The sequence below is a fragment of the Trachurus japonicus genome, chromosome 24 (genome assembly GCF_045865225.1).
Source record: "Trachurus japonicus isolate A0001 chromosome 24, Traja_1.0".
NCBI classification, from domain to species: Eukaryota; Metazoa; Chordata; class Actinopteri; order Carangiformes; family Carangidae; genus Trachurus; species Trachurus japonicus.
In genome coordinates this window covers 670,053-696,577 of record NC_140930.1, presented here as the reverse complement: position 1 = coordinate 696,577, position 26,525 = coordinate 670,053, and the positions used below count along the sequence as shown (strand labels likewise).

At 45.4% G+C, this 26,525-nt stretch overlaps 1 protein-coding gene across 1 annotated transcript; it reads left to right on the top strand.

Moving 5' to 3' along the window:
- Positions 1-304: 304 nt before the first annotated feature.
- LOC146961043 (inverted formin-2-like) lies at positions 305-26,525 on the top strand. Its single transcript, XM_085771644.1, has 22 exons — positions 305-435; positions 3,324-3,591; positions 4,515-4,630; positions 6,757-6,916; positions 7,035-7,068; positions 10,780-10,921; positions 11,050-11,182; positions 12,011-12,682; positions 15,618-15,748; positions 15,839-15,900; positions 16,297-16,399; positions 17,105-17,190; positions 18,508-18,608; positions 18,775-18,845; positions 19,517-19,630; positions 21,380-21,450; positions 21,569-21,689; positions 22,331-22,495; positions 23,307-23,388; positions 23,945-24,070; positions 25,634-25,918; positions 26,422-26,525. Exons 1-22 carry the CDS (start codon positions 307-309, stop codon positions 26,523-26,525), a joined length of 3,276 nt encoding a protein of 1,091 aa, XP_085627770.1. The 5' UTR covers positions 305-306.

Below are 26,525 nucleotides of genomic sequence, written 5' to 3'. Positions count from 1 at the left end.
AATTATTTTTGTATGCGCTATTGTACCTATAGCTCCAATCTCCTGGAAATGATTTGGTTACATAATAACATACAGAATAATGAAAACAAATGATTAATTGCATGATTTTTTAAAACTATTTTTCAACTATTTACTCAAATATCACAAGTTATTTGATTTTCTTTTACCGAGAAGTCTGGAAATTAGGGTCTGGAAAAAGTATGGAATTTGGAAATTTCAAATGTGTAGGAACCCTGTGAGCCAATCAGAGCGGCAGCACTGATTTCTAACTTTGCTTTCTCTCTAATCTTCTGTGTAGTCGTCGTCATGGCAGCAAGAAACAAATGGGGGGCGGTGAAGGAGCGTCTGACCGGAGGCCCCGCCCTCGACCCCGACGCCGCGCTGGAGGCCAATCTGGAGAACGCCGACGCCGAGCTGTGCATCCGCCTGCTGCAGGTAGGACCAGCGCCCCCTGGTGGTCAGAGGGAGGAACTATGGGATGTTACTATCACTATGTTAGCACTATGTTTCATTTCTACCATTTCTTTCCTCTAGTCTGAAAGAAGACATGTTAAAGGGATAGTTCAACATTTAGTCAAACTGGCCCATCACCATAATCCCTATAGTCATAGCAGTAGGTTCGTTACCTTTAATTGTCGGTGCAAGCTGTTTTTAGAACGGCGGAGCAGAGCCGTGAGCTGCTCAGAGCTACGCTACTAATGGAGGCTCATTATGGGATTTCTTGGTTTCCCTCATCATCAAACTCATCAAATACACAATCCAACAACTCCACAACGCTCTGGTGGACAAGTTGTGAGCTGCACATTCACCACGCTATGAGATAATAACACAACGTTACCACACAGAGTTGTTTTAGAGGGAAATTCATGTAAAACCACTGATGCACGTTGCCTTCAGGGACAGTTTTTCATCATCAGTCTCTGCAACCTCTTTGCACCGAAAACAACTTGGTAATGGGCCAATTTGCCAAAATGTTGAACTATCCTAGCCTGACGCACCAGACTACATCATGAACATGTCTAGTGTGACAACGAGCGGTAGACCTGGGCTCAGTCCAGGGGGCGGGATGAAGGCTGTCTGTCAAACTGCCTCTGCACCAATAGGGTAGCGCTACGACCAATCAGAGCAAAGAGCAGGATGACGCTAGCCTGATGAGCCAATTAAAATGTATGTCGTCATGGCGTTAAGCCGCCCAACGACTCTCTAAACAGATAGAGCGCTGTGATTGGTCGACACAATCGGTGTTCGAGACTCAAAAAGTTCCTATGGCTCGTTTCTAGACCCACCTACGGAGCAAAGAGATCTGCTGCTGCTAGGGGGCAGAGAGATTTATAGGCTAGAACTATCCCTTTAAAGGAAGCAAAATAGCTCAAAATCTCAAAATTGCTGTTTTTGCCTGTAGTGTCTCTCCAAATCATTTTTATCTGGAGTTTAGAAGTTTTATGACTGTAACAGAAATATTATCACAATTAGGGGTGTAACGGTATATGTATTCGTCCCGTGCCGTCACGGTACGGGGGTCACGGTTCGGTGCACACAGTCACACGACGAATACGTCTGAATGAATATAAAAAAAAAAAAAAGTCGAGTCCTCACTCGAATCCAGGTGGCGGTAATGAGCCTTGAAGCTGCCTGCAGCCGTCATAGCAGACGAAGAAGAGAAGTGATGAGAGAGTGAAGTTAGAGGAGGAGAGCTGTCTGCTTCATTCATGTCACTGTGGCTTCTCAATGAAACAAACGGCGGCGGCTCGCGCGACTGGTCCACCGGACAAAGTCCGTCGGCGATGTTTCACGGATGCGCGGTGCGTCGCTAGAAACGTATCCAACACGTAGCGCATGTTCAACCCGATATGTCAATCACTGGTGCAAGTAAAAAGACAAGTTGTGTGCAACAACTTATCTGCTGCTTTTAAGCCTCTTGACATGAACACAGACAGGTGAGGAGAAAAGGAGACCGCACACTATATATAATCAGACACATTTTGTCTGATGAAGGGCTGACGCCCGAAACGTGTGAGTGACATTAAACTGTCACGGGAGCTTTTAACTAGTGTGCGGTCTCCTTTTTTCCTTACCTGTGTCTTTCTTGGTGGTCCAGCACCTAGTCTTCAGTTTTTTGGGGGATGTGCGTGTAGCTGCCTAATATGTTTTATGAACACAGGCAGGACCAGAAACATCACCAAAGTAACTGCTAGTCTAATTTAACTGTGTAAACCAACATTGATGTCAGTTTATTGTTTTGTTTTTTTAATAATATTTTTTAATAATAATAATAATTTAATAATTCGAATAATAGTTGCCAGTTGTCAAGTGCACGTTTTTTTCCCTCTATAATGAATGAATGGCATTATAACACTCCTAATGCACTTGTTTTATTTTGTATTCTTTTTTCTTTTAACTTTTATAACACAAGACAGATTTTAGTTTTACATTCAATTAGTGTCTGTTGTACCGAAACCGTACCGAACCGTGACCCCTGAACCGAGGTACGTACCGAACCGTGACTTTTGTGTACCGTTACACCCCTAATCACAATACATTTGAAAGAAGAACATTTTTTGGTGTTGTTAATATTGGCCGCTCCGGGCTTCCATAGCGGAGTTAGGTAGATTTAGAGCGCTGTAAAAGAGAGTAAGGACAGCAATGGTCCAATGGCAGCGCCTCCTGGTGGAGGAATATGGGTTTTACAAAAGAACTGACATCTCTGCATTGTTGGTGAATGAGCAGTGTGGTGTTTTCAATAATTTAAGGACATTTATAGATCACCCACGTTAATAGCATCATTGAGGATCCTTTACAGATAAACATTAACACATAGGAGAGTAAAAAAAACAGTTTTCTACATTAATGTTTCAATCTACATTTTGTAATAAACAAATTCTAAGTATAATCTGATATGACCAAGACACCTAAAAACAAAAACACGGCCGTTTTCATCAATTTACCAGCAAGTGGGCAACACACATACATTGGAGTGAATGGGTTTTCTGGGCGTTTTTGCAATACCCATATCCTGCCACTAGGGGGCAAAACCCTTAAACCCTTAAACCCTTAAACCCTTAAACCCTTAAACCCTTAAAGCCTTAAAGCCTTCAACCCTTAAACCCTTAAAGCCTTAAACCCTTAGACCCTTAAACCCTTAAAGCCTTAAAGCCTTCAACCCTTCAACCCTTAAACCCTTAAACCCTTCAACCCTTAAACCCTTAAACCCTTACCACGGGAGTCAATGGTGGTGTCCTTACTCTCTTTTACAGTGCTCTAGGTGGATTTTCATGTATCGATCAGTGTGATGTCAGAGTCAACCCGTAGCTCCTCCCCTGCAGGTCCCCAGCGTGGTGAACTACTCCGGTCTGCGGCGGCGGCTGGAGACCAGCGACCAGGTCTGGATGCTTCAGTTCCTGGAGCTGAGAGGTCTGGACCTGCTGATGGAGGCGTTGGAGCGGCTGTCGGGCCGCGGCCGCGGCGGCGCCCGCATCGCCGACGCTCTGCTGCAGCTCACCTGCGTCGGCTGCATCCGAGCCGTCATGAACTCGGCGGCCGGACTGCACTTCATCCTGGACCACGAGGGCTACGTCAGGACGCTGCTGCAGGGTGAGAGGCTCTCCGCTAACACATCCATTCACAGAAGAATCACAATTATCCTTTAAAGGGACAACCAGGAGTTTTGTTAAAGTGAAGTGTTTCCACACTACATTTATGAGCCTCCGCACCATGAAATTCTTTGACCGGTGCAAGACAGACTCATGTTTTCATTCATCAAGAATTAAAGTCAGAGGTTGGAAGACGATCACATACCGTCGTAGTTCCCACCATAAACGGAGATTCATACGGCGGCGTTATTCTCATGACTCGCCACGAAACCGAAAGTAAAGAAACGCTGGTCGGCTCGCCCAGCATTTCCACCACCACTAATAATAACAAAATAACCATAGAGACAAAACCATAGATTTATCTAAAATGGACCATTAACAAGTGGTAACGGAGATTCATCCACATTAATATCAGACTTTTTATAACCAAATACAAACTCCTCGTTGTCCCTTTAATACGATTCAGAATCAATAAAATGTCCCAAAATCGCATCTGCTGCTGTCGGTCTCCGTTTCCTTAGAATTTAAAAGGCAGCATGTTTAACTGCACTATTCTTTTTTTTAAATAAAGAGGCACTTTTAATGTTGTAATGTGATATTGCTTTTATGCAACAGTTTCAACAATTCCATCTAAACATGGATAAATGTTTAAAACTCAATAAAAGTGAAAAAGACACTTCAGTCGTTCTGTCTTGTGAAGCAGACTGGAAGAGAGTACTCTTAGTAGATCATGAGGATCCTTTCACACCGACAGACTGAAGCAGAAATCATTAGGAATTGAATTGTTTTGAATCGAAAATCGACTTTGAATTGAATTGTAGCCCCCAAAATCAAAATCAAATCTAATAGTGAGATAGTAAAAGATTCTCCGTCCTCTCCTTGGTTGTTGTGGAGTCACTGAGCCGTGTCCCCATGTGTCCTCAGCTCTGGACACGTCCAACGTGATGGTGAAGATGCAGGTGTTTGAGCTGTTGGCGGCTCTGGCCCTGTTCGATCCCCGAGGACACCAGCTGGCTCTGGACGCCTTCGACTGCTACAAGGTACCGGTTTGACTTTACGGTGCCTTCATGTGCTGTGGTAATTATGGTAAATACCAAAAGACGAGGTGAAAAGTGCACATGAACACCCTCTCATGTGGTATTTTCCACCGGGCAGCTTGTAGAAGTTTTTGATGCCTGACTCGCTGCCGAGATGAGAATAACCTTTGACCTTTTCAACATGGCGGCGAGCAATTAACACAAGATTCGTTAATGGTAATGTACACTACTAAACGTGTTCTGCTACAGTTAGTGGATAGTTTGTGTAGCCTATAAAGTGTTGTTCCATTGACAACTGTAATATGATGCATTAACTACCTGAGCTCCATGATTGGATTGTCTCAATGGAAAGTTCTAGAGAATGAAGTCACACACGATGAAGATTACAGGGTTCCTACGCAAGTCTGGAAAGTATGGAATTTGAATTTATACATTTCCAGGTCTGTAAAAGTATGGAAAATGGAAAATATTGTATGGAAATATATTTATTTTATTAATCTTATCTTGGTTTGGTCTTATCTGAAATTATTTGGGTTCATTATTTTGTATCTAGCTACAATCTCCTGGAAATGATTTGGTTGCATATTGGCAGACACATTCAGAGTAATGAAAACAAATGATAAATTGTTTTCTATTTACTTAAAGCAGATATCAGTGGAATGTTTTTGTTAATATAAGTCCTAAATAGTCCTATTTTCCGTCAGCAATCACTTACATGAAGTATTTCAGCCTAAACACGAGTCTCTCCGTCACTCTGCTCTGCTGTAACCCGAGGAGAAAATTTTCCTTGTGGGATACAAGTGTTATCCAATGAGGGGAGAGAACGGCATGAAGGGCTGTGTGTGCAGCCAAGGGATGCGCGTGAATGTGGTGACGTAGCACGAGGACCAATTGATGCCTGACAAAGGCGGGGGCTGCTAACTCATGGTGCGTTCAAGGAAACTCGTACTTTGTGTTTTTCCTTCCTGTGAAGTCATACCAGTTCGATCTGGTACGAGTTCACGGGTCGGAAGTTACGAGTGGCCGTTATAGGGAACTTTCACAGACAACAGGACGGTAAAAACACGAGCTACGGGTTACCTGGAACGCTACAAAGTCGTAGTTGTGACTTGAAGCTGTAACTTACGGTTTCAAAAGCCTGCCTTGAACACAGCATTAGCCGAAACGGCCGTGAAGCTGATATCTGCTTTAAATGTCACAAATTATTAGATTTTTTTTTACCGAGAAGTCTGGAAATTAGGGTCTGGAAAAAGTCTGGAATTTGGAAATTTCAAATGTGTAGGAACCCTGAGTTTAGCCGTGGCTACAGAGCTACATGAGCAGTCCCAGTCCCAGTCCCAGTCCCAGTCCCAGTCCCAGTCCCAGTCCCAGTCCCAGTCCCAGTCCCAGTCCCAGTCCCAGTCCCAGTCCCAGTCCCAGTCCCAGTCCCTGTCCCTGTCCCCGTGGTAACACCTAGGAACCAGCAGGAACCGGTCAGAGATGTGGTCAGTGTGTTGTGTGTTGTGTGTTGTGTGTACCATGAGGGTGTGACGGCCGATAAGAACCAGAAAACCCGGGTCATAATCAGGACTGAACTTCTATTGTGCTACGTGGTTAAACATTAACTGAATATCAGATTCTGATATATTTATATTTAAATGGGAACAGTGCATATTAATGAACACTTGTGTAAATATGTGGGATTGTAGCCAAGTGGTTAATCTCCCTCCCCAGTCCCATTGGCAGGTTGATGTTAGACATAAAAACAATGACGAGGCAGGACTACGACAATAGAACAATGCATCATGATAACACCTTGACATCTTACACAAACATATATGACATGTTAATTGGCCGAAAAAGTATTAAGGGGACCACGAGATCACAGAGCAGTTATATATGTGTTTCCATTTTTTATTTTCTTTTTTTTAAAATATCTTTTTCTACATTCCTATGACACCACTACAGAATGAATACTGTTGTCCTGAACAAAGGGAAGTCAGTTAGTTGAGGTTTCTAAAGGGTTTATACACCAGGAGAGAGAAAGACGCCACAAACTCAGAGCGTCGTCAGTTTTCTCTCTGTCTGTATAAACTGTTGTTGTTGTGTTGTTGTTGTTGTGTTGATTGTGTTGTTGTTGTGTTGCTCAGAGCCTGAAGAAGCAGCAGTACCGCTTCAGTGTGGTCATGAACGAGCTGCACGCCACCGACAATGTGGCCTACATGGTGGCGCTGATGAGCGTCATCAACGTGCTGCTGTTTGGAGAGGAGGAGCTGAGGAGGAGGAGCCGGCTGAGGCACGAGTTCATCGGTACGACGTCGCCACGGCGACACAGGGGTTGCTACGGCGATACAAGGCATCCATCTCTGTGCTGAAATGATGGGACATGTTGAAATGATGGGATGTTATCTTCTCACTGTTGTTGCAGGACTGCAGCTCCTGGACCTGCTGCCCAGACTCAGGTACACACAGCTCCCCTTCCTCTACAACCCCCATCAATGATCAATAATCAACGATCAATAACTGATACGAGTCCTCGGTCTCCAGGGAGACGGAGGACTCGTATCAGTTATTGCTTTCAGCATTCACACTATTGTTCTTCGGGTCGGGTCTTTATACTTATTCCGAGTTCTTCTTCCCTTTTTTGGTCTTTAAAGGGATAGTTCACCCTAGAATGATATTTCGCTCATTATCTACTCACCCTCATGTTGACTAAGGGCTGGAAGAATTTTCAGAGTCCACCGTCCCTTCTCTGAGTTACAGGGGGTCTCAGCGTAGCAGTGCATGTCCATATAACGGTTGCAAAGGGACACCAGAGCTCTTCGTAAAAAAACACACACAAAAAAACATCCAAATACCTCCATGATGCTCGTATGTAATGTCCGTCTTGTGCTGAAGCCCCAAATTGCGTAATTGTCCCGAAAAAAATTAAATAAGTCTATATTTTAAGCTTGTTTGTAGCGGAAGCTTCTCGAAGCTCCTCTTCCTGGTCCGTCCAAATCTCGCGTGATTTGCGCCGGCGTCAGTGCGGTTACTGCGAATTACATACGAGCATCATGGAGGTATTTGGATGTTTTTTTGTGTGTGTTTTTTTACGAAGAGCTCTGGTGTCCCTTTGCAACCGTTATATGGACATGCACTGCTACGCTAAGACCCCCTGTAACTCAGAGAAGGGACGGTGGACTCTGAAACTTCTTCCAGCCCTTAGTCAACATGAGGGTGAGTAGATAATGAGCGAAATATCATTCTAGGGTGAACTATCCCTTTAACTAGTCCTTCATACTTTGTGCTATTTCAACAATTCATATTTCAAATCGTGCAACTGGACTTTCTGGACATTATTGGAGTGACTTTTCTCTTTTTAACTATTTAAACTTTTTAAAATATTCAAATAGTTCAGATTTTTTTTTGTCCCATAGGAAATACATTGGAACAGTCTTCAAACTCTGAAACTACTGGTCCTACTTTGAACCTCATTTGCTTCCACATACTTTCACCTACAGACTTCATTCAAATTCTGATCTGTAGACAAACTTCTAATGTATTCAACCTGTGTACAACTTTTTCATATCATGCACCGTTTTTGAGATAAATCCTTTAAAAAGGACATGTGCATTTCTGACTAATTTCACACTTTTCAACAGGGGTGGAAAGTAACTAGTTACATTTACTCAAGTTACTGTAATTAAGTAGCTTTTTTGTGTACTTGTACTTTTTTGAGTAATTTTTAAAATCAGTACTTTTACTTTTACTTGAGTACATATTGTTGGAAGAAATTTACTTAGTTACATTTTAAATAGCTTAAGTTACAAAGTAAAAAATATATAACTCTGTGTGGGTTGTCAAAAGTAGCTACGCTGCTGCCGCCTCTCTCTCTCTCTCTCTCCCTTCACAGACGCACACAGCAGCAGCAGGTACACACCTCTCCCCCTCACCGCTATGTGTGTTAGTGCATAACAGGGCTCGTCGCTATGTTGTCGTCTTAATATTAGCCATTAGCCACAGCTAGCGGTTAAAAGCTGACGTTAATGATTAAAGACAACGTTATCAGGCATGTCCATCTATTCGGCTACGTTTATGGTGACCGTGCCAGACACACCGGGGCTGAAGGCCGGACCGGCGGTCCGTTGAGTTAAATGTAGGAGCCCAGTCAGATCCATGGCCATGCTCAGAGGAACAGACAAGCAGCCCACTGCTTCAGAGCAGTTACAGTAAAGAGGCAAGAGAGAGAGAACCTACAGTAACCCCCCCCCCCTCCTCCTCCTCCTCCTCCTCCTCCTCCTCCTCCTCCTCCTTGAGAGCAGACAGGAAAGACAGTAAAAAAACAGGTGTGTGTGAGTGAAAGAGGGAGAGAGAGATTTTTCTTTTCTTTTTTTATCCGTATTGAAAATGGTATTGAGTATCGAATATTTTCCTTAATATTGATATTGAGTTGAAAATTTTAGTATCATGATCATGGTCGTGACAACCTTAGTGCCAGTAACTGTAACTGTCCATCTGATTGGCTCTGGACAACTGCAGTGTCAGAAGGTCAGAATCAAGTTGGTGCCACAGGAGCTAAAAGATGATGGAGACCAGTGTATCGATGGAGAAGGGACGAGTTTGAAACACAGAGACATGCACGGAGAATGTTAGGCCAATCTCTGGCCATTATAGCCCCCCCCCAAAAAAAAATAAAAAAGTAACGAAGTAACTTTTACTCTGAGTAAATTTTAAATGAACTACTTTTTACTTTTACTTGAGTAGATTTTTACACCAGTACTTTTACTTTTACTTGAGTAAAATTTCATCAAGGTAACTGTACTTTTACTTGAGTAGATTTTTTTGGTACTCTTTCCACCCCTGCTTTTCAATGAGTGTGTATTGCGTTTGGTCAGAGTGGTGACATCATCGTCAGAGTGCAGGAGAGCCAAAAAAGCGACTGGAACTTTTCTTCTTAAACTGCCACCAAAGCTACAAATGACACTCTACACACAAGGATGGGCCACAGTTTGTAGCCACACTTGGCTAACAATCTGGTCAAAAACACAAAGACACTTAGAGAATAATTTTAAATATTTTTTAAATGCAGCCTGGGTGCTCTCTCTCTGCCATTCACCCCAGTACAAGTTGTTTAACAGCAGAGTAGAAGGAGCTCAACTTTGTAATTCACTGGAATGGGCATTATACTTTGTTTGAATTCACCACAAAATAGTCACACGTCACAAAACAGTCCTCTACTTACTTGTTGTGGCTCATTTCTACTCTTTTCTTTTTTTTAAGCAGAAGCCAGTGAGCCTCTTATACAAGAGACTATAGTCAAGTGGTTAGGTCACTGGGCTGATGATCATAAGGTTGCAGGTTCAAAACTTCCCTCAATGCCAATGCAATATCATTCAGCTATCATTCCACAGTCTATAATTCATGGCAGTGAGAAACTCTGCATATTATGTGATGCATGAGCAACCTTGATAATGCATATATGCCCCCCACCTTTTCTCTTTACCTCTTTCTATCTACACTTTTCTTTTTTTAAGCAGAAGTCAGTGAGCCTCTTATACAGGGGTTTCTTTTACCTGCTTCTCATTGAATGCAATTGTAGTCAAGTGGTTAGATCACTGGGCTGATGATCCTAAGGTTGCAGGTTCAAATCCAGCCCCAACAACTTTGTTAGTGAATCATTCCCCCAGTCTTCCTATGTTGATTTCTGATAACTTGCTCCTTGTTTAAACTATTCAAACTGATTTATCACGGTATAAAACTCGATATGTTTCATCTTCTCTGTGGTTGAGAGGTTAGTTTTCCGGGTTGCCAATCATGAGGTCCAGGGTTCGATTCCTGCCTTAGTTGCTTGTGTTACATGCCAACTGTAACTACTACCACTTGGTCTGGCTTATTTTCAGATCTTGCATGAGCAACCTTGATAATGCATATCTGCCCCCCACCTTTTCTCTTTACCTCTTTCTATCTTGGTTTGTCTTAACATGTTTCTTGTTTATACCACTGCTCTAAGACGACTGTGTGCTCTCTGTGGCCTAGTGGCAGAGTAAAGGTCTACTTCAGCACAGAGAGAAAGGTCTACTGGCCATGAGCTTGTGGGTTCGATTTCCCCTTTGGTCATACTATTTGCTAATTCAGCAATGGCGTTCAGCTGCTTTCAGCCTTCACAGTTGATTATTGTCCTGTGTCTCCAGGGAGACGGAGGACCAGGACCTGAACGTCCAGTGTGACGGGTTCGAGGAGTCTCTGGCGGAGGACGAGGAGGAGATGGAGAGACTGTACGGAGGAGTCGACATGAGCAGCCACCAGGAGGTCTTCACCTCCGTCCTCACCAAGGTCACTGCTCCTCCTCCTCCTGTTCCTGTTACTCCTCCTCCTCCTCATCCTTCTGCACCTCCTGTTACTCCTTCTCCTCCTCCTCCTCCTCTTCTCCTCCTGTCTGACCTCCTCCTCCTCCTCTCCAGGTGTCCAGCCGTCCCTCCTCTGTCCAGCTGCTGTCCATCCTTCAGGCGCTGCTGCTGGTGGACCCGGGCCGAGCGGCCGTCTGGTCGGCGTTGGAGCAGCTGGCGGACCGGGCCATGCTGCTGGCTCAGGACCGTGAGTCTCTAGATCTATCCACCACTTTATTTTCCCATGATCCATTGCGTCACACAACAACGGAAGTGGGTTTTAGTAGCATTCTAGCGAGCGGCTAACTGGTAGCGTTAGCGGCTAACTGGTAGCGTTAGGTACCGGTGTAGGCACCAAATGTGGGGCTCCGGGCTGCCAAAACCGTTTTGACTAAATCTGATGTTTGTTAAGTCTATAAAACGAATTATTGAACAAACATTACTATTTCTGTGTGCACGTTTTTTTAGTCATGGTTATCGTAGTTGTTAGCTTTGCTGCTGCTAACAGCTAACAGCAGCAGCTAAGCTAACAGCAGGACGTCAGCTGTTAAAACCCTCCCGTTGTGGGACACGACATGAAACTACTCCAGTTAGCTCAGTCATGTTGGAACTAGGATATCCACTGGAGAAGATATGTTTTTCATGGGCCGTTTATTGAGTTATTGTTTATTGACACTGCTAACAACTAAAGGCTAACGGTTAGCCCAGCTAATCTAAAATGTTTGTTCAACAATTCGTTTTATAGACTAGTGTAGTAACAACGGTGATATAGTGACATGAAAATGTGACATAAAGCTAAAACCTTGTCCGTATTGTTCTCATTAAAATTACGTGATGATTATAAATAAAGTCGTCACGGCCGATGTCTATCAACCAGTCGATGCTATCAACAATACAGTCACGGTGGAATGGAGCGTCATGGCAACACCCAGCGGCATTCTCCGGAGAGTGGTGGATAGATTATTGATTATATTGATGATTGATCAGTGATGTCATCTATGATGTGGACGGTTGTCTCTGTGTTTCTGTCTGGCAGCTGATCTGGACTCAGTCTCCTGTGTGCTGGAGAGGCTCCTCCCCCACAAGGCGCTCTCAGCCAATCACAGCGTCCGGACCGTCGACCGGGCGGTGCAGACCCGGCTGCCCGACGGTCCTACGGGCCAATCAGGGCCAGCCGAGTCCCAAGCTCCTCCCACTTCCACCTCACCTGAGACCAAGGCCACGCCCCCTCCCCCTCCTCCCCCTCCCTTACCTGGTATGGGAGCCCCTCCCCCTCCCCCTCCTTTACCTGGTATGGGAGCCCCTCCCCCTCCCCCTCCCTTACCTGGTATGGGAGCCCCTCCCCCTCCCCCTCCCTTACCTGGTATGGGAGCTCCTCCCCCTCCCCCTCCTTTACCCGGTATGGGAGCTCCTCCCCCTCCCCCTCCCCTACCCGGTATGGGAGCTCCTCCCCCTCCCCCTCCTTTACCTGGTATGGGAGCTCCTCCCCCTCCCCCTCCTTTACCTGGTATGGGAGCCCCTCCCCCTCCCCCTCCTTTACCTGGTATGGGAGCCCCTCCCCCTCCTCCAGGTGACATCATCGCGGCCCAGGCGGTTCAGGGTCTGGGGTCGTGTTACGGCGCCCCCCTCCCCACAAGCCCCGCCCCCTGCCCCACCCTGCGCATGAAGAAGCTGAACTGGCAGAAGCTCCCGACCCGAGCGCTGACAGGTCAGTGAAGTGGTCTAGACCAGGTCATCACATAATCTCTACAGTCATAGCAGTAGGTTCTAGGGGTGGGCATTGCCAAGGACCTCACGATACGATGCATCACGATACTTGAGTCACGATACGATATGATATTTATATTGCGATATTCTACATAGTTCACTGAAAAATGTAAAAGGCATTATGCATCTTAAAATTCGAGTTGTAGCTATGTACATCAGATGATAGTGATAATTCATGGGTCAAAACAATGTTATTTAAATTATCCATGCCATTTTATTGTAACTATACAAGTGTAAGTTACATAACAACAACATATCTGCATGAACAACACACTGTCTGAGGTAGCAGTACAACGACACCTCGAGGAGCAGAGGTGCAGAAGTCGTACTGGATTTACGTCTGAAACATGATTTATTATTTGAAAAAAATTGATAAATCGATCGTATCGCGATACAAAATATCACGATATATTGCCATGTCGATATTTTTCCCCACCCCTAGTAGGTTTGTTACCTTACGGCCCTGCTCCATCTTTCTTTCTTTTTTGTGTCATTGTCGTGTGAGCTACTGGACTAATTTGAATTTCCCTCCCCTAGGGATGAATAAAGTATATTCTACTCTACTCTACTTTAATTGTTGGTGCAAGCTATTTATAGATCGGTGGAGCAGAGACGTGAGCTGCTCAGCTAACGCAACAGAGGCTAAATAAACTAAATACACAATCCGACAACTCCAGCAGCCGTGTCTGGAATGTAATTCCGGCTGCATTTCCCTCTAAAACAACTATGTGTGGTAACGTTGTGTTATTATCTCATAGCGTGGTGAATGTGCAGCTCACAACTTGTCCACCAGAGCGTTGTGGAGTTGTTGGATTGTGTATTTGATGAGTTTGATGAGGGAAACCAAGAAATCCCATAATGAGCCTCCGTAGCGTAGCTCTGAGCAGCTCACGGCTCTGCTCCGCCGTTCTAAAAACAGCTTGCACCGACAATTAAAGGTAACAAACCTACTGCTTTGACTATAGAGGGAGGATCTGACTAAATGTTGAACTGTCCCTTTAAAGGGATATTCCTGCGTAAGTTTAAGCCATGGTCCAATGCACCGTAACACCTAGTTAGACCCCCCCCTTGAGAGATGAAGTCTGCTAACCGCTAGCTTCTCTAGCTGTAGCAACTTTAGCAATGACCGCACCATAACAAACAGCGCAGTATACGGATCCACTAGCCACCGATCAAAAAGCCACTTATAGCCACAAATAATGCTCAGAACAGCACCAAACGGCATCAACAGTACAAACAGGGTCGCATCCCATAATACGAGGCATCAAACATCTGTTAGCTTAGCCTGGTTTCTATTGAAAAGAGACGAAAACAACTCACCCACTCTGCTCCAGTTATACGCTATGCAGCAACTTTCAGTGTCCAGCACAGAGTCCAGGCGCTGACAACACACGTCTGAGGCCGACTGGCAGCACAAACATCTGGTTTCAGCACAGACATCTGGTTTCAGCACAAACATCTGGTTTCAGCGGCCACCGACAGCACAAACATCTGGTTTCAGCACAGACATCTGGTTTCAGCACAAACATCTGGTTTCAGCACAATCATCTGGTTTCAGCACAAACATCTGGTTTCAGCGGCCACCGACAGGCAGTGACCACCAAACTGACCACTTGATTCTGTGATGTCTGCTTGTTGTAGCCATGGTTACAGGTAGTCAGCTGTTGTAGCCATGGTTACAGGTAGTGAGCTGTTGTAGCCATGGTTACAGGTAGTCAGCTGCTGTAGCCATGGTTACAGGTAGTCAGCTGGCGTGGAGGCGATGACAGAGTGAAGTAGAGTCCCGCAGCTCAAGGATGAATGTGTGTGTATTACTCCATATAATGCAGCTAAGTTCCTGTGTATCTTCATCAGTTTATAAAAGTTATTATCGAGTGTTCACAGGGAAATGAACCGAGAGAATCACGTAAACAAGCGCGAGATTAGACGCAACGTCACACACGCGATCAGGACGCCGTTTGTTGCCGGAAGAGACTGTCTGTAATTTAGTGAAGGAAACATCACGGACACGGCTGAGTTTATGGAGTTTGAGAACAACAACGACTGGTTTCATTTCGATGGGCGCTGCTATCAGTTAGAGACCGAGTTCACTGAAGACGAGCTGAAGGAAACGGAGGAGGAAAGTGAAAGAGGGGCAGCTGCGGTCGAGACTATGTGCTGGACCTGGGGGAATCAAGTGGTCAGTCTGGTGGTCACTGAAACCAGATGTCTGTGCTGAAACCAGATGTCTGTGCTGAAACCAGATGTTTATGCTGAAACCAGATGTTTGTGCTGAAACCAGATGTTTGTGCTGAAACCAGATGTCTGTGCTGAAACCAGATGTCTGTGCTGAAACCAGATGTTTGTGCTGAAACCAGATGTTTGTGCTGAAACCAGATGTTTATGCTGAAACCAGATGTTTGTGCTGAAACCAGATGTTTGTGCTGAAACCAGATGTTTGTGCTGCCAGTCGGCCTCAGACGTGTGTTGTCAGTGCCTGGACTCTGTGCTGGACACAGAAAGTTGCTGCATAGCGTATAACTGGAGCAGAGTGGGTGAGTTGTTTTCGTCTCTTTTCAATAGAAACCAGGCTAAGCTAACAGATGTTTGATGCCTCGTATTATGGGATGGGACCCTGTTTGTACTGTTTATGACGTTTGGTGCTGTTCTGAGCATTATTTGTGGCTGTAAGTGGCTTTTTGATCGGTGGCTAGTGGATCAATAGACTGCGCTGTTTGTTATGGTGCGGTCATTGCTAAAGTTGCTACAACTGGAGAAGCTACCGGTTAGCAGACTTCATCTCTCGAGGGGGGGTCTAACTCGGTGTTATGGTGCGTTGGACCATGGCTTAAACTTACGCCGGAATATCCCTTTAAACATGATGTGGTCTCTCTCAGCTCACCAGTCCATGTGGACCTCGACCTGCTCCGACTCTGTGGAACCAGACTACTGCAGCATCGAGCAGCTGTTCAGCCTCCCGCCGACCGAGACCAAGACCAGGACCAGGACCCGGGCCCAGCCCAAAGAGGTCAATCAATCAATCGATCAATCAATCAATCAATCAATCAATCAATCAATCAATCGACCGATCATCAGCAGCTGTTGTGTCCTCCAACAGATTTCCTTCATCGATGCCAAGAAGAGTATGAACCTCAACATCTTCCTCAAACAGTTCAAATGGTACAAACTCTCAGCCAATAGAAACACACCTCTGTGATGACATCACACTCACCTGTCTCTACCTGTCTCTACCTGTCCCTACCTGTCTCTACCTGTCTCTACCTGTCTGTCTCACCTGTCTCACCTGTCCCTACCTGTCTCTACCTGTCCCTACCTGTCTGTCTCACCTGTCTCTACCTGTCTGTCTCACCTGTCTGTCTCACCTGTCCCACCTGTCCCTACCTGTCTCTACCTGTCTCTACCTGTCTGTCTCACCTGTCTCACCTGTCCCTACCTGTCTCTACCTGTCTGTCTCACCTGTCTCACCTGTCTCTACCTGTCTGTCTCACCTGTCTCACCTGTCTCTACCTGTCTGTCTCACCTGTCTCACCTGTCTCACCTGTCTGTCTCCTCCAGTTCCCACGAGGACTTTGTGTCTCTGATCCGGAGCGGAGATCGGTCCAAGTTTGACGTCGAGGTTCTGAAACAGCTGATGAAGCTGCTGCCGGAGAAACACGAGGTCTCACCTGTCCCTCACCTGTCACCTGTCTGTCCCTCACCTGTCTCACCTGTCTCTGTCCCTCACCTGTCTCCACATTCATTTTCCTGTCCTAACTGTCCCTCACCTGTCTCTTTACCTGTCCTCTTGTTGTCTCACCTGTCTCTTTACCTGTCCTCTTGTTGTCTCACCTGTGTCTTTACCTGTCCTCTTGTCTCACCTGTCTCTTCACCTGTCCTCTTGTCTCACCTGTGTCTTTACCTGTCCTCTTGTTGTCTCACCTGTGTCTTTACCTGTTCTCTTGTTGTCTCACCTGTGTCTTTACCTGTCCTCTTGTCTCACCTGTCTCTTCACCTGTCCTCTTGTCTCACCTGTGTCTTTACCTGTCCTCTTGTCCTCTTGTCTCACCTGTCTCTTCACCTGTCCTCTTGTCTCACCTGTGTCTTTACCTGTTCTCTTGTTGTCTCACCTGTGTCTTTACCTGTCCTCTTGTCTCACCTGTCTCTTCACCTGTCCTCTTGTCTCACCTGTGTCTTTACCTGTCCTCTTGTCCTCTTGTCTCACCTGTCTCTTCACCTGTCCTCTTGTCTCACCTGTGTCTTTACCTGTCCTCTTGTTGTCTCACCTGTCTCTTCACCTGTCCTCTTGTCTCACCTGTCTCTTCACCTGTCCTCTTGTCTCACCTGTCTCTTCACCTGTCCTCTTGTCTCACCTGTCCGTCCCCAGATAGAGAACTTGAGGTCTCACCAGACAGACCGGGACCAGTTGTCCTCAGTCGACCAGTTTTACCTGCAGCTGCTGGACGTCCCCAGGTAGGAGGACGATACACCTGAGGACACACCTGTCTGACTGACTGTCTGAATGAATGAATGAATTTATTTATTTAAAACAGGGACAATGCATAAAAAACATTAATCTTGTAAAACAAGAAGAGATGCTCTGAGCCAGGTTATAGCAACAATTGCTAATTTCCGCCTGTCGTCCCTGGGCAGGTAAAGTGGGAACAGATACAATATTAAGATTAATTGAAATAAGACATAATAACCATAATATTTAAAAAGTTGACAGAATGCACTAATAAAGCAGGGAAACAGGAGCCAAATCATAAAGTGCACAATAGGGACTAACAGCACACACACTCTCTCTCACTCTCATCACACATTCAAACACAAACACATACAATACACAGATAACAATCATCCTCCTCTAATAACCACACTCACATAATACTCAACAATGTGTGCAAACTTGCTTCCTCAGTAACCAGCGCTTTGACCAGCAGGAGAATGTGTGAGGATTTGTACATAGAATCAGAAGCCCATGTTCTTTTGCACTGTGTTACTTATATGGACATTCGTGCTGATCTATTTAGTACACTTTCTAAGTTTTATTTTAATTTTAATTAATGATTTTGATGATATGAATAAATTGTGTGTCATTTTAGCTGGTAAACATTGTATTAATGAATGTGCCAAAGCCTGCCACCTCATCCTCAATAGAAGACTGTGTCTTATGAGTTCCAGTTCATAAAATAATTGTTTTGCTTTGTTTTGTTTTGTTTTGTTTTTTGTTTGTTTGTTTTGTTTGTATGGTACCATAATGTGCGTTTCTATTCATGTTTGTAGTAGTTGGTGTCTCACAACTCTCATTTTGAGTGGTCCCCAACACTTTTAATTTTGTCAAGGGGGAACGGGTTATTTTGTAATCAATACTGTATTTTTATATTGTCTCTGGATTTTTATTGTGTGTTGTGGAGTGACACCGAAATAAAGCTTATCTATCTATCTATCTATCTATCTATCTATCTATCTATCTATCTATCTATCTATCTATCTATCTATCTATCTATCTATCTATCTATCTATCTATCTATCTATCTATCTATCTAGAATAAGTTCAGACTCATGGCCACATGAAAAAGAAGTTCTACTACACTCGCCCCTCGTAACAGATCTAGTTAGACGTGCTGTGTTTTCAGAGCAGAGTGTCACAGACTTTTTCAGAGGGGGGGCATAAGCATTATGAATAATTTTGTGAAGTAGACAGTGTCTCCTTCACTGACTCTGTGTGTGTGTGTGTGTGTGTGTGTGTGTGTGTGTGTGTGTGTGTGTGTGTGTGTGTGTGTGTAGCTACCCCCTGAGGATCCAGTGCATGCTGCTGTGTGAGGAGAGCAGTTGTGTGTTGGAGACTCTGAAGCCCAAAGCTGAAGTTCTGGACCGAGCCTGTCAGAGTGTGTATAGCTACACACAACCACAGACACAAGCACAGACACACAACCACAGACACACAGACCAACTGACACACAGACCAACTGACACACAACGTATTGTATTATGAATAACAACAGAACTGACAGTGGTTCATCTGCTCCTTCTGTTGTGTTGTTGTTGTTCCAGGTCTCAGAGAGAGCACTCGTCTGCCGAGCTTCTGTAAACTCATCCTGAGCGTCGGAAACTTCCTCAACTACGTGAGTCAAACAGATGTTCAACATTAAAGGGACAACGAGGAGTTTTGTAAAAGTGAAGTGTTTCCACTCTACATTTATGAGCCTCCGCACCGTGAAATTCTTTGACCGGTGCAAGACAGACTCATGTTTTCATTCATCAAGAATTAAAGTCAGAGGTTGGAAGACGATCACATACCGTCGTAGTTCCCACCATAAACGGAGATTCATACGGCGGCGTTATTCTCATGACTCGCCACGAAACCGAAAGTAAAGAAACGCTGGTCGGCTCGCCCAGCATTTCCACCACCACTAATAATAACAAAATAACCATAGAGACAAAACCATAGATTTATCTAAAATGGACCATTAACAAGTGGTAACGGAGATTCATCCACATTAATATCAGACTGTTTATAACCAAATAGAAACTCCTCGTTGTCCCTTTAAATCGAAAGCAACTGGACTTGGTTGTTTGTCTAGAAGACGTTTCACCTTCATCCAAGAGGCTTCATCAGTTCATGTAGCATCTGACCAGTCCCAGTCTGAAACATCTTCCTAGACAAATAACCAAGTCCAGATGCTTTTGATTTAAAACTCCTTTGAGACATTATGACCTGGACAAATGAGAATACGCACAGGCTGATTCTACTGGTGTGTTAGCAATGTATGACACCAGGTGTTGTGTGTGTCAGGGAACCCACACGGGGAACGCTGAGGGCTTCAAGCTCAGCACGCTGCTCAGACTGACGGAGACCAAGGCCAACCAGAACCAGTCCAGGATCACACTGCTGCACCACATCCTGCAGGTACCAGAACCACACCACAACCACACCACAACCACCACAACCACCACAACCACTCCAGAACCAGAACCACACCGGTCTGACTGGGGCCTCGTCCACACGAACACGGGTATTTTTGAAACCGGTTTGTTCTTTCATCCACACGTAACCGCAGTTGTGGCTGAAAAGTCTGGTTTCAGCTTCACGTGTGGACAGGAAAACCAAGGAAAACTGCAATTTCTTGACGACATTGTTCGACGTCACACTGTGCGAGGGTAAACAGTAAGTTGTTGTATCCATGGAGACCTGTGGAGCTCTAGACGTGACCAGCTGACAGAGTTGCTGCAGAGCCTCCAGTCTCTGGTTGCTGTTACCGGGTGCTATTTAGTGTGAATGCTGAAAGCATTTACACTATTTCAACAATTCATATATCAAAACGTGCAGCTTTTTTGGAACAAGTATGCTATATATTTTCTCTTTTCAACTATTTATACTTTTTAAAATATTTTACCTTTTCTGAAATGTTTTTCTCATAGGAAATGAATGGAAACAGTCTTCAAACTCTTCAAATCTTGTGCTTCTTTCAGCCTCTAATAGCTTCAGCATACTTTCAGCTACATACTTCAATCAACTTTTAAACTGTTCACAAACCTTTAAACTATTCAGCTGTTTCTCAGCTTATTGATATCTTCAACAGTTTCAGATATTTGGCAGTTTTAAAATCATTAAAATGTCTGACAAAATTCAAATTTATAATGAGTGTGTATTGCGCAGAATGTTCAGAGTGAGAGAGGTTCAAAAAATCCTCTGACACTTTGCTCTCTAACCTGTCACCACGACCACAAATTACACTCTACACACATTATTTTCTCCACTTTTGTAGACAAGCTCATCCTCTCTCTCTGCATGTGCTCAAAAAACCAGAGAGACTTACAGTTTTTTAACTTGGAGCCTCTGAGTGCGGCCAGTTCCTTCTCTTCCTCTCATTGACTCCCATTCAAAAGTAGGAGCTGTTTTTTTGAGAAAAGCATAAATGACCCCCTTTTCTAACTTGTGATAGTGAGAAAAGTTTTTGCCCTACAAACATTTAATGCACATCACCACGTTCAGGAAGGTATCTATCTCTTTCAAACCCTCTGTCTCTTTTTTATCTCTTTTTCTTCTTTCTTTCTTTCTTCTACCCCCTTCATCTGTATTTTAACTTCTTTCTTTCTTTCTACTCTCTTTCTCTTTCTTTTTACTTCCTCTCTTCTTTCTTTGTTTCTTTCTCTATCTACCTCTTTCTATATATCATCCCCCTCTCTCGGTCTCTTTTTTCCCTCTTTTTTCTTCTTTCTTTCTTTCGTCATTCGTCATTCGTCTCTCAGTTTTCAAGTTTTATATTTTAGCTTTAGCCTTTTCAACATTGCCTAAGCAGTTTCTTCAGCTAACTCAGCATTGAGCATCGAAATGCCATCTTTTTCTATTTAGCATTTAGCATTTAGCATAGCCATTGTTGTTTTTCCTTGTGATTGGCTAAAATGGCCTTCCTGTTAGGAGTGCTATCGCCACCTACTGCTTTGGCATGTGCATGACATTGTTTCAGGCGGATTTTGCGGTCTCATGTGGACGGAGATATTTTTTATCACACCGGTGATGTGGACGCAAACAATTTTTTAACCGGGGGCCATAAAAGTTTGGTTTCAAAAATACCCGTGTTGGTGTGGACGAGGCCTGGGACAGAATCACTAGACTCTAGAGAGTTCTATGTTCTGACGTTCTTTGTGTCAACAGGAGGTGGAGAAGAACCACCCCGACCTGCTGCACCTGCCAGACGACCTGGAGGTCTGTGAGACGGCTGCTGGGTGAGACAACCTCAACGAACCACATAGACCACCGCCTCTAAACTCTGTCAGCAGACGCTCTCTAAACTAACAGTTAAAGGTGTAATACTCTGTGTTCCTGACTGTCCGTGTGTTGCAGGTTCCACGTGGAGTCGGTTCAGTCTGAAGCCAACACTCTGATCAAACAGCTGAGGAACGCTGAGACCAGAGTCTCCTCCTCCACCGAGGACCTGAAGCAGCAGTACCTGTCCACCATACAGGTGAGACGCAAAACATCTATACATGGCCATGTGCATTTGTTTACAACTGCCGAAAAATCAATATATGGAGCATGAAATAAGTGTTTTGAAGTGCATCCACCTTATTGTTCCACATCGTTAGCCAAGATAACATTTCTGAAATTCAGTTTACCAACTTTTCAGTCCCCAGCACTAGCGTTAGTGCCCAAAATAAGTGATTTGAGGGCATCCCAAAAAATGTTTTACTTAGCGCATGATAGGACATTCACATTCACTGCGCCCCCTCCAATTTTTGGGCTGCATGTGAATACAGCTATCAAGATACAGGTGAGAATAGGGGTGGAAGAAGAAAGCGTGGCCTGAAAGAGGCGCATGGTGAAGCAGAGGAAGCAGCCTAACCCTAAAGGCTGGTCCAGGCCAAAAGATTCTAAAACATTAGTTTTGATTTTGCTCACTTGACCGGTTTTATAGCACACAGCCATTCTTGCCACTACAGTGACAGGAACTTGAGGTCTTCTGTCTTCTGTCCTCTGTCTTCTCCTTCTTTCTTCTTTCTTCTGTCTTCTGTCTTCTGTCTTCTGTCTTCTGTCTTCTCCTTCTTTCTTCTTTCTTCTGTCTTCTGTCTTCTGTCTTCTGTCCTCTGTCTTCTCCTCCTCCTTCAGGAGAGCCTTCGGTCCTGTGAGCAGCTGCAGCAGCTGTTGTCCTCGGTGGAGGACAGGAGGACAGAGCTGTCCGCCTACCTGTGTGAAGACAGCACCAACTTCTCCCTCGACGAGCTCTTCAACACCATCAAGACCTTCAGAGGCCTGTTCCTCCGAGCCATCAAGGTCAGCCAATCACAGGGCGGCACAGCCAGCAGCCAATCAGAGAGCAGAGTCAAGGCCCCCACATAGTCGGGCGTACTGTGAAGGTTAGGTCTAGTCGAGCGCAACGGTGTCACATTTATAACAGGTCGGTGTGAAGATTTCCCACCGAGCAGTCTGTTGTGTGACACCGAGTCCGTGCGGTCGTAAAAATTAAGCTTTGCGCCGACTTGTGCGTTTTCTGTTCAGATCGTTTCCGTAGAAACGTAGCCTTCTTTTGAGTCGTTTGTGTTCACATGGTAACAGTCCCAACCGGTCCAAAGTTGTAAACAACCGCCGTGTGCAAACCAACTGTTGAAGCCCGATCACAACCCGAGTCATTTGTGTTTATTTTTGGACAAAACTTGACGTGAACACCCCCCTCCCAGGAAGAATAGTTGATGTAAACTACATCAGCTAATGGGGATCCAAATCAAATCAAATTAAATCAAATCAAATCAAATCAAATCAAATCCTCCCAAAGAAGGAGGCCGACTCGAGTCCTCCTCGGTATTTTTGGCTCAAAACAGCGCGTCCGGTTGTTCAGAACCATGGACCTTCAGCAGTTTGTGTGGCTAGTTTGTTTTTTGGAGTCAGTTGTGTCGGTTGCTGAGTCGATTACGTTGTTTCTGCAAACGAATGGAAACGAGTCGGGACCAGACCGGCTCTTCTAAACGAGCTCAGACAACTCGTTTTATTCCACGTCCGAGCGCGATTCGTTGGGGTGAAACGCTCCCAAAGAGCCTGAAGGTCTGAACTCCCTCAGACTCAGTGGTTGGTGGTTGGTCTCTTCCAGGAGAACGGGAGTCGCCGGGAGCAGGAGAGGAGGAGGAAGCAGCAGGAGGAGGAGAGGAAGCTCAGAGGAGACAACAAGATCAGTGAGTCCAACGCCGTCATTCCACCTTAAATCTCAGCCTCACCCGTCCTGCAGCAGCACAGTGTGTCTGGAGTAGTTTCATGTCGTGTCCCACAACGGGAGGGTTTTAACAGCTGACGTCCTGGTGTTAGCATGGCTACCGCCATTAGCTGTCAGCAGCAGCTAAGCTAACATCTACGATAATCATGACTAATTACAAAAACGTGCACACAGAAATAGTAATGTTTGTTCAATAATTCGTTTTCTAGACTTAACAAACATCAGATTTAGTCAAAACGGTTTTGGCAGCCCGGAGCCCCCACATGTGGTACCTACACCGGTGGCTAACGCTACCAGTTAGCCGCTAACGCTACCAGTTAGCCGCTCGCTAGAACTGGTGGCTAACGCTACCAGTTAGCCGCTAACGCTACCAGTTAGCTGCTCGCTAGAATGCTACTAAAACCCACTTCCGTTGTGGTGTGACGCAATGGATCATGGGAAAATAAAGTGGTGGATAGACCAGAGTCTGGACCAGCAGCCGGTCCGGTCTGGTCCAGACTCTGTCCTCTTGTCTCCAGTCAGGAAGGACGTGTCCAACCAGGACGCCGGCGGCTGCATCATCGACAACCTGCTGGCTGAGATCAGGAAGGGCCACAACCTGAAGAAGACCAGACCGCGATCCGAGGGGGGCGGCCGAGGTCCAGGTGAGGACCCGGTCCACCTGGTCCTGGTCCTGATCCCAGACCAGTTGGTCCCTGGTTTTGTTTGTTTGTTTATTATTCGGATCCCCATTAGCTGCGGCGAAGTTGGAGCGATATAGCGCATTTAGCGTGCGCCCGTGTCTGTGTATCTATGTGCAGGCAGAGATCAGATATCAGAGATGGTGGTTTTCACTCAGCCTCTCAAACTGCCGCCTCTCTCGTGTGCGGGCGCACCGCACGTGGGAAACACTGCATATAGATTCATTCTGCAGTTTACACATTATAATAACCCATATATATCTATATATCTATAAAAATATACAACATATTATACATATAAATATACCATGTTTTCCTATTTTGCTAAATACTTTTTTATTCATATTTTGAATTGCTTTATGTTAGTGGTTAGTTTGATATTTTTAGGCAGTGAATTCCATTCTTTCATACGTCTATACAGCACAGTGCGCTTGATGGTCCCAGACCAGCTGGTCTCTAAGGGGGCTTTCACACCTACCTCGTTTGGTCCGGACTTTCGGACTTTCCAGATAGTTCGGATCAAATTGACAGGTGTGAAAGCTCCCCCGGACCACGGTCCGGACTAAAGACCGAGTCTTTGGTCCAGCCTCAGGAGGTGGTCTCGGTCCGGACTATCCTGGACCAAGGTCCGCTGCTGCGTAGTGTGAAAGCATTTTTTTGGAAGGTCCGAACTATCAGACCAAATACAGGAAATAACGTCAGATGCGCTCGTGCCGAAAAAAGTAAATAAACAGAAAAAAAGGAAAGAGGAGCCGCGGCAACCGGCGGCAACACTTGGGGAGAGGAGGAGATCATATTATATCCAGATTTGGTCAGAAGGATGGGTGTGTCAGTGTAGGCTACACTTGTAAACGTTTACACGGAATTAAACAGTAGAGTGTTTAATATAAATCCCCAAACGATACATGCAAGCCTATTTTTTTATATAATGACCCGAATATATATTTTTTCCGCCGAAAAAAGTCTGAAAAAGACGGATCAGCGGGTGACACCAAACAACGTCTGCCCCAGCAAGTCAGAGCTTTTATTTCTCTCACACTCACAAGTGACCTGGAGCGATGCAGCCGCATCTGACAGGAGGATCACGCGTGTGTGCGCATAGCGTGTGTGTGTGTGTTCCCCTCCACTACACAAAACAGCTGATCGCTGCCACTCTGATCAATGAGAGCATTTCGCCGCGGCACAATCCTCTTTTTTTCTCTCCTTTCATCAGCTCTAAACTCACTCTTCTGCACCGCGATTACAAACCACAGCGTGCTTTGCAGCAGTAGGCTATATTTTTTCTTTTTTTTTTTACACATATTTTAATTTTATTTTTTTCAGAGCACTTTCTATGCGCTAACGTCAGACGCACGCTCATCCGTCATGACGTCGGTAGATCCTTTAGTCCGCTGTCATAATAGCAGTGTGAAAGCGAACTTTACTGGACTATATGGAAACAATGTAACAAAAAAAAAAAATTAAGTCCGGACCTTGGTCCGGACTATTAGGTGTGAAAGCGCCCTCAGTGTCTCTGCTGCTCCTCAGATCACCCCGGGGTCATACAGAGGTCGGCCGCCGTGGACCGGCCAGAACCAGACCCAGTCCCGGTCCCTACCGGTCCACCAGCAGGAACCAGACCAGGACCAGGACCAGGACCCGGGTCGGGCCAGACCGGCGGCGTCGCCACGGAGACCGAGAACCTCCCTGAGCCTGAGACGGACCAGAACCAGACCAGAGTCCTGGACCCGGAGCTGGAACTGGACTCTGGACTCAGACCAGAGGAGACGACATCAGAGGGCAGACCGGCCAAGTCCAGGACCCGTGAGCCAGGTACAGTCTAGAGGTCTAGAGGTCTGACTATACACCGAGTCGGTAACCAAGGAAACGTCACTTCCGGTCAGAGCCGTGGGGGAAAACAAACCCATTCCCTCATAGACATACGTGTGAAAACGCAGCATTTTAACCCTTTGTCTAACGCTTGTCCTCTGTCATGTCTTAGTCTGAATCACTTGTATCTGCTGACAAAGAGCTAGAGATTAAAAACTCATCACCATCCGGTCGATTGTTGTCGTACATTTTAAAATATTGGCTCTTTCCCAGTCAGTCACATCCGTCTGTCTATGGAGGAAGTGTTTGTCTTCCCCCACGGCTCTGACCAGAAGTGATGTTTCCTTGGCTACTGACTCGGTGTATCTGGCGGTTTATCTTCAGGTGTGTGTGTGTGTGTGCAGATGAACTGACCAATCAGCTTCCTCCTCCTGCAGGTGCCAGCAGGTCTGGGACCAGGTGTGTTTCTCACTGAGGTGAGTTCTTCCCTCAGCTCCGTCTCTCAGGTTCAGTTCTTCCCTCAGCTCCAGGTGAACCAGGTGGACGGACCAGGACTCGTCTCCACGGCAACAGGACTGAGTCTGTCCTCGATGTGAAACATGACAAATAA

Coding starts and splice junctions, on each gene's coding strand:
- LOC146961043 (XM_085771644.1), top strand. CDS start 307: ATGGCAGCAAGAAACAAATGGGGGGCGGTGAAGGAGCGTCTGACCGGA. Junction 12,683..15,617: donor CCCGACCCGAGCGCTGACAG/GTCAGTGAAGTG, acceptor GGTCTCTCTCAG/CTCACCAGTCCATGTGGACC. Junction 17,191..18,507: donor CAGCTGCTGGACGTCCCCAG/GTAGGAGGACGA, acceptor GTGTGTGTGTAG/CTACCCCCTGAGGATCCAGT.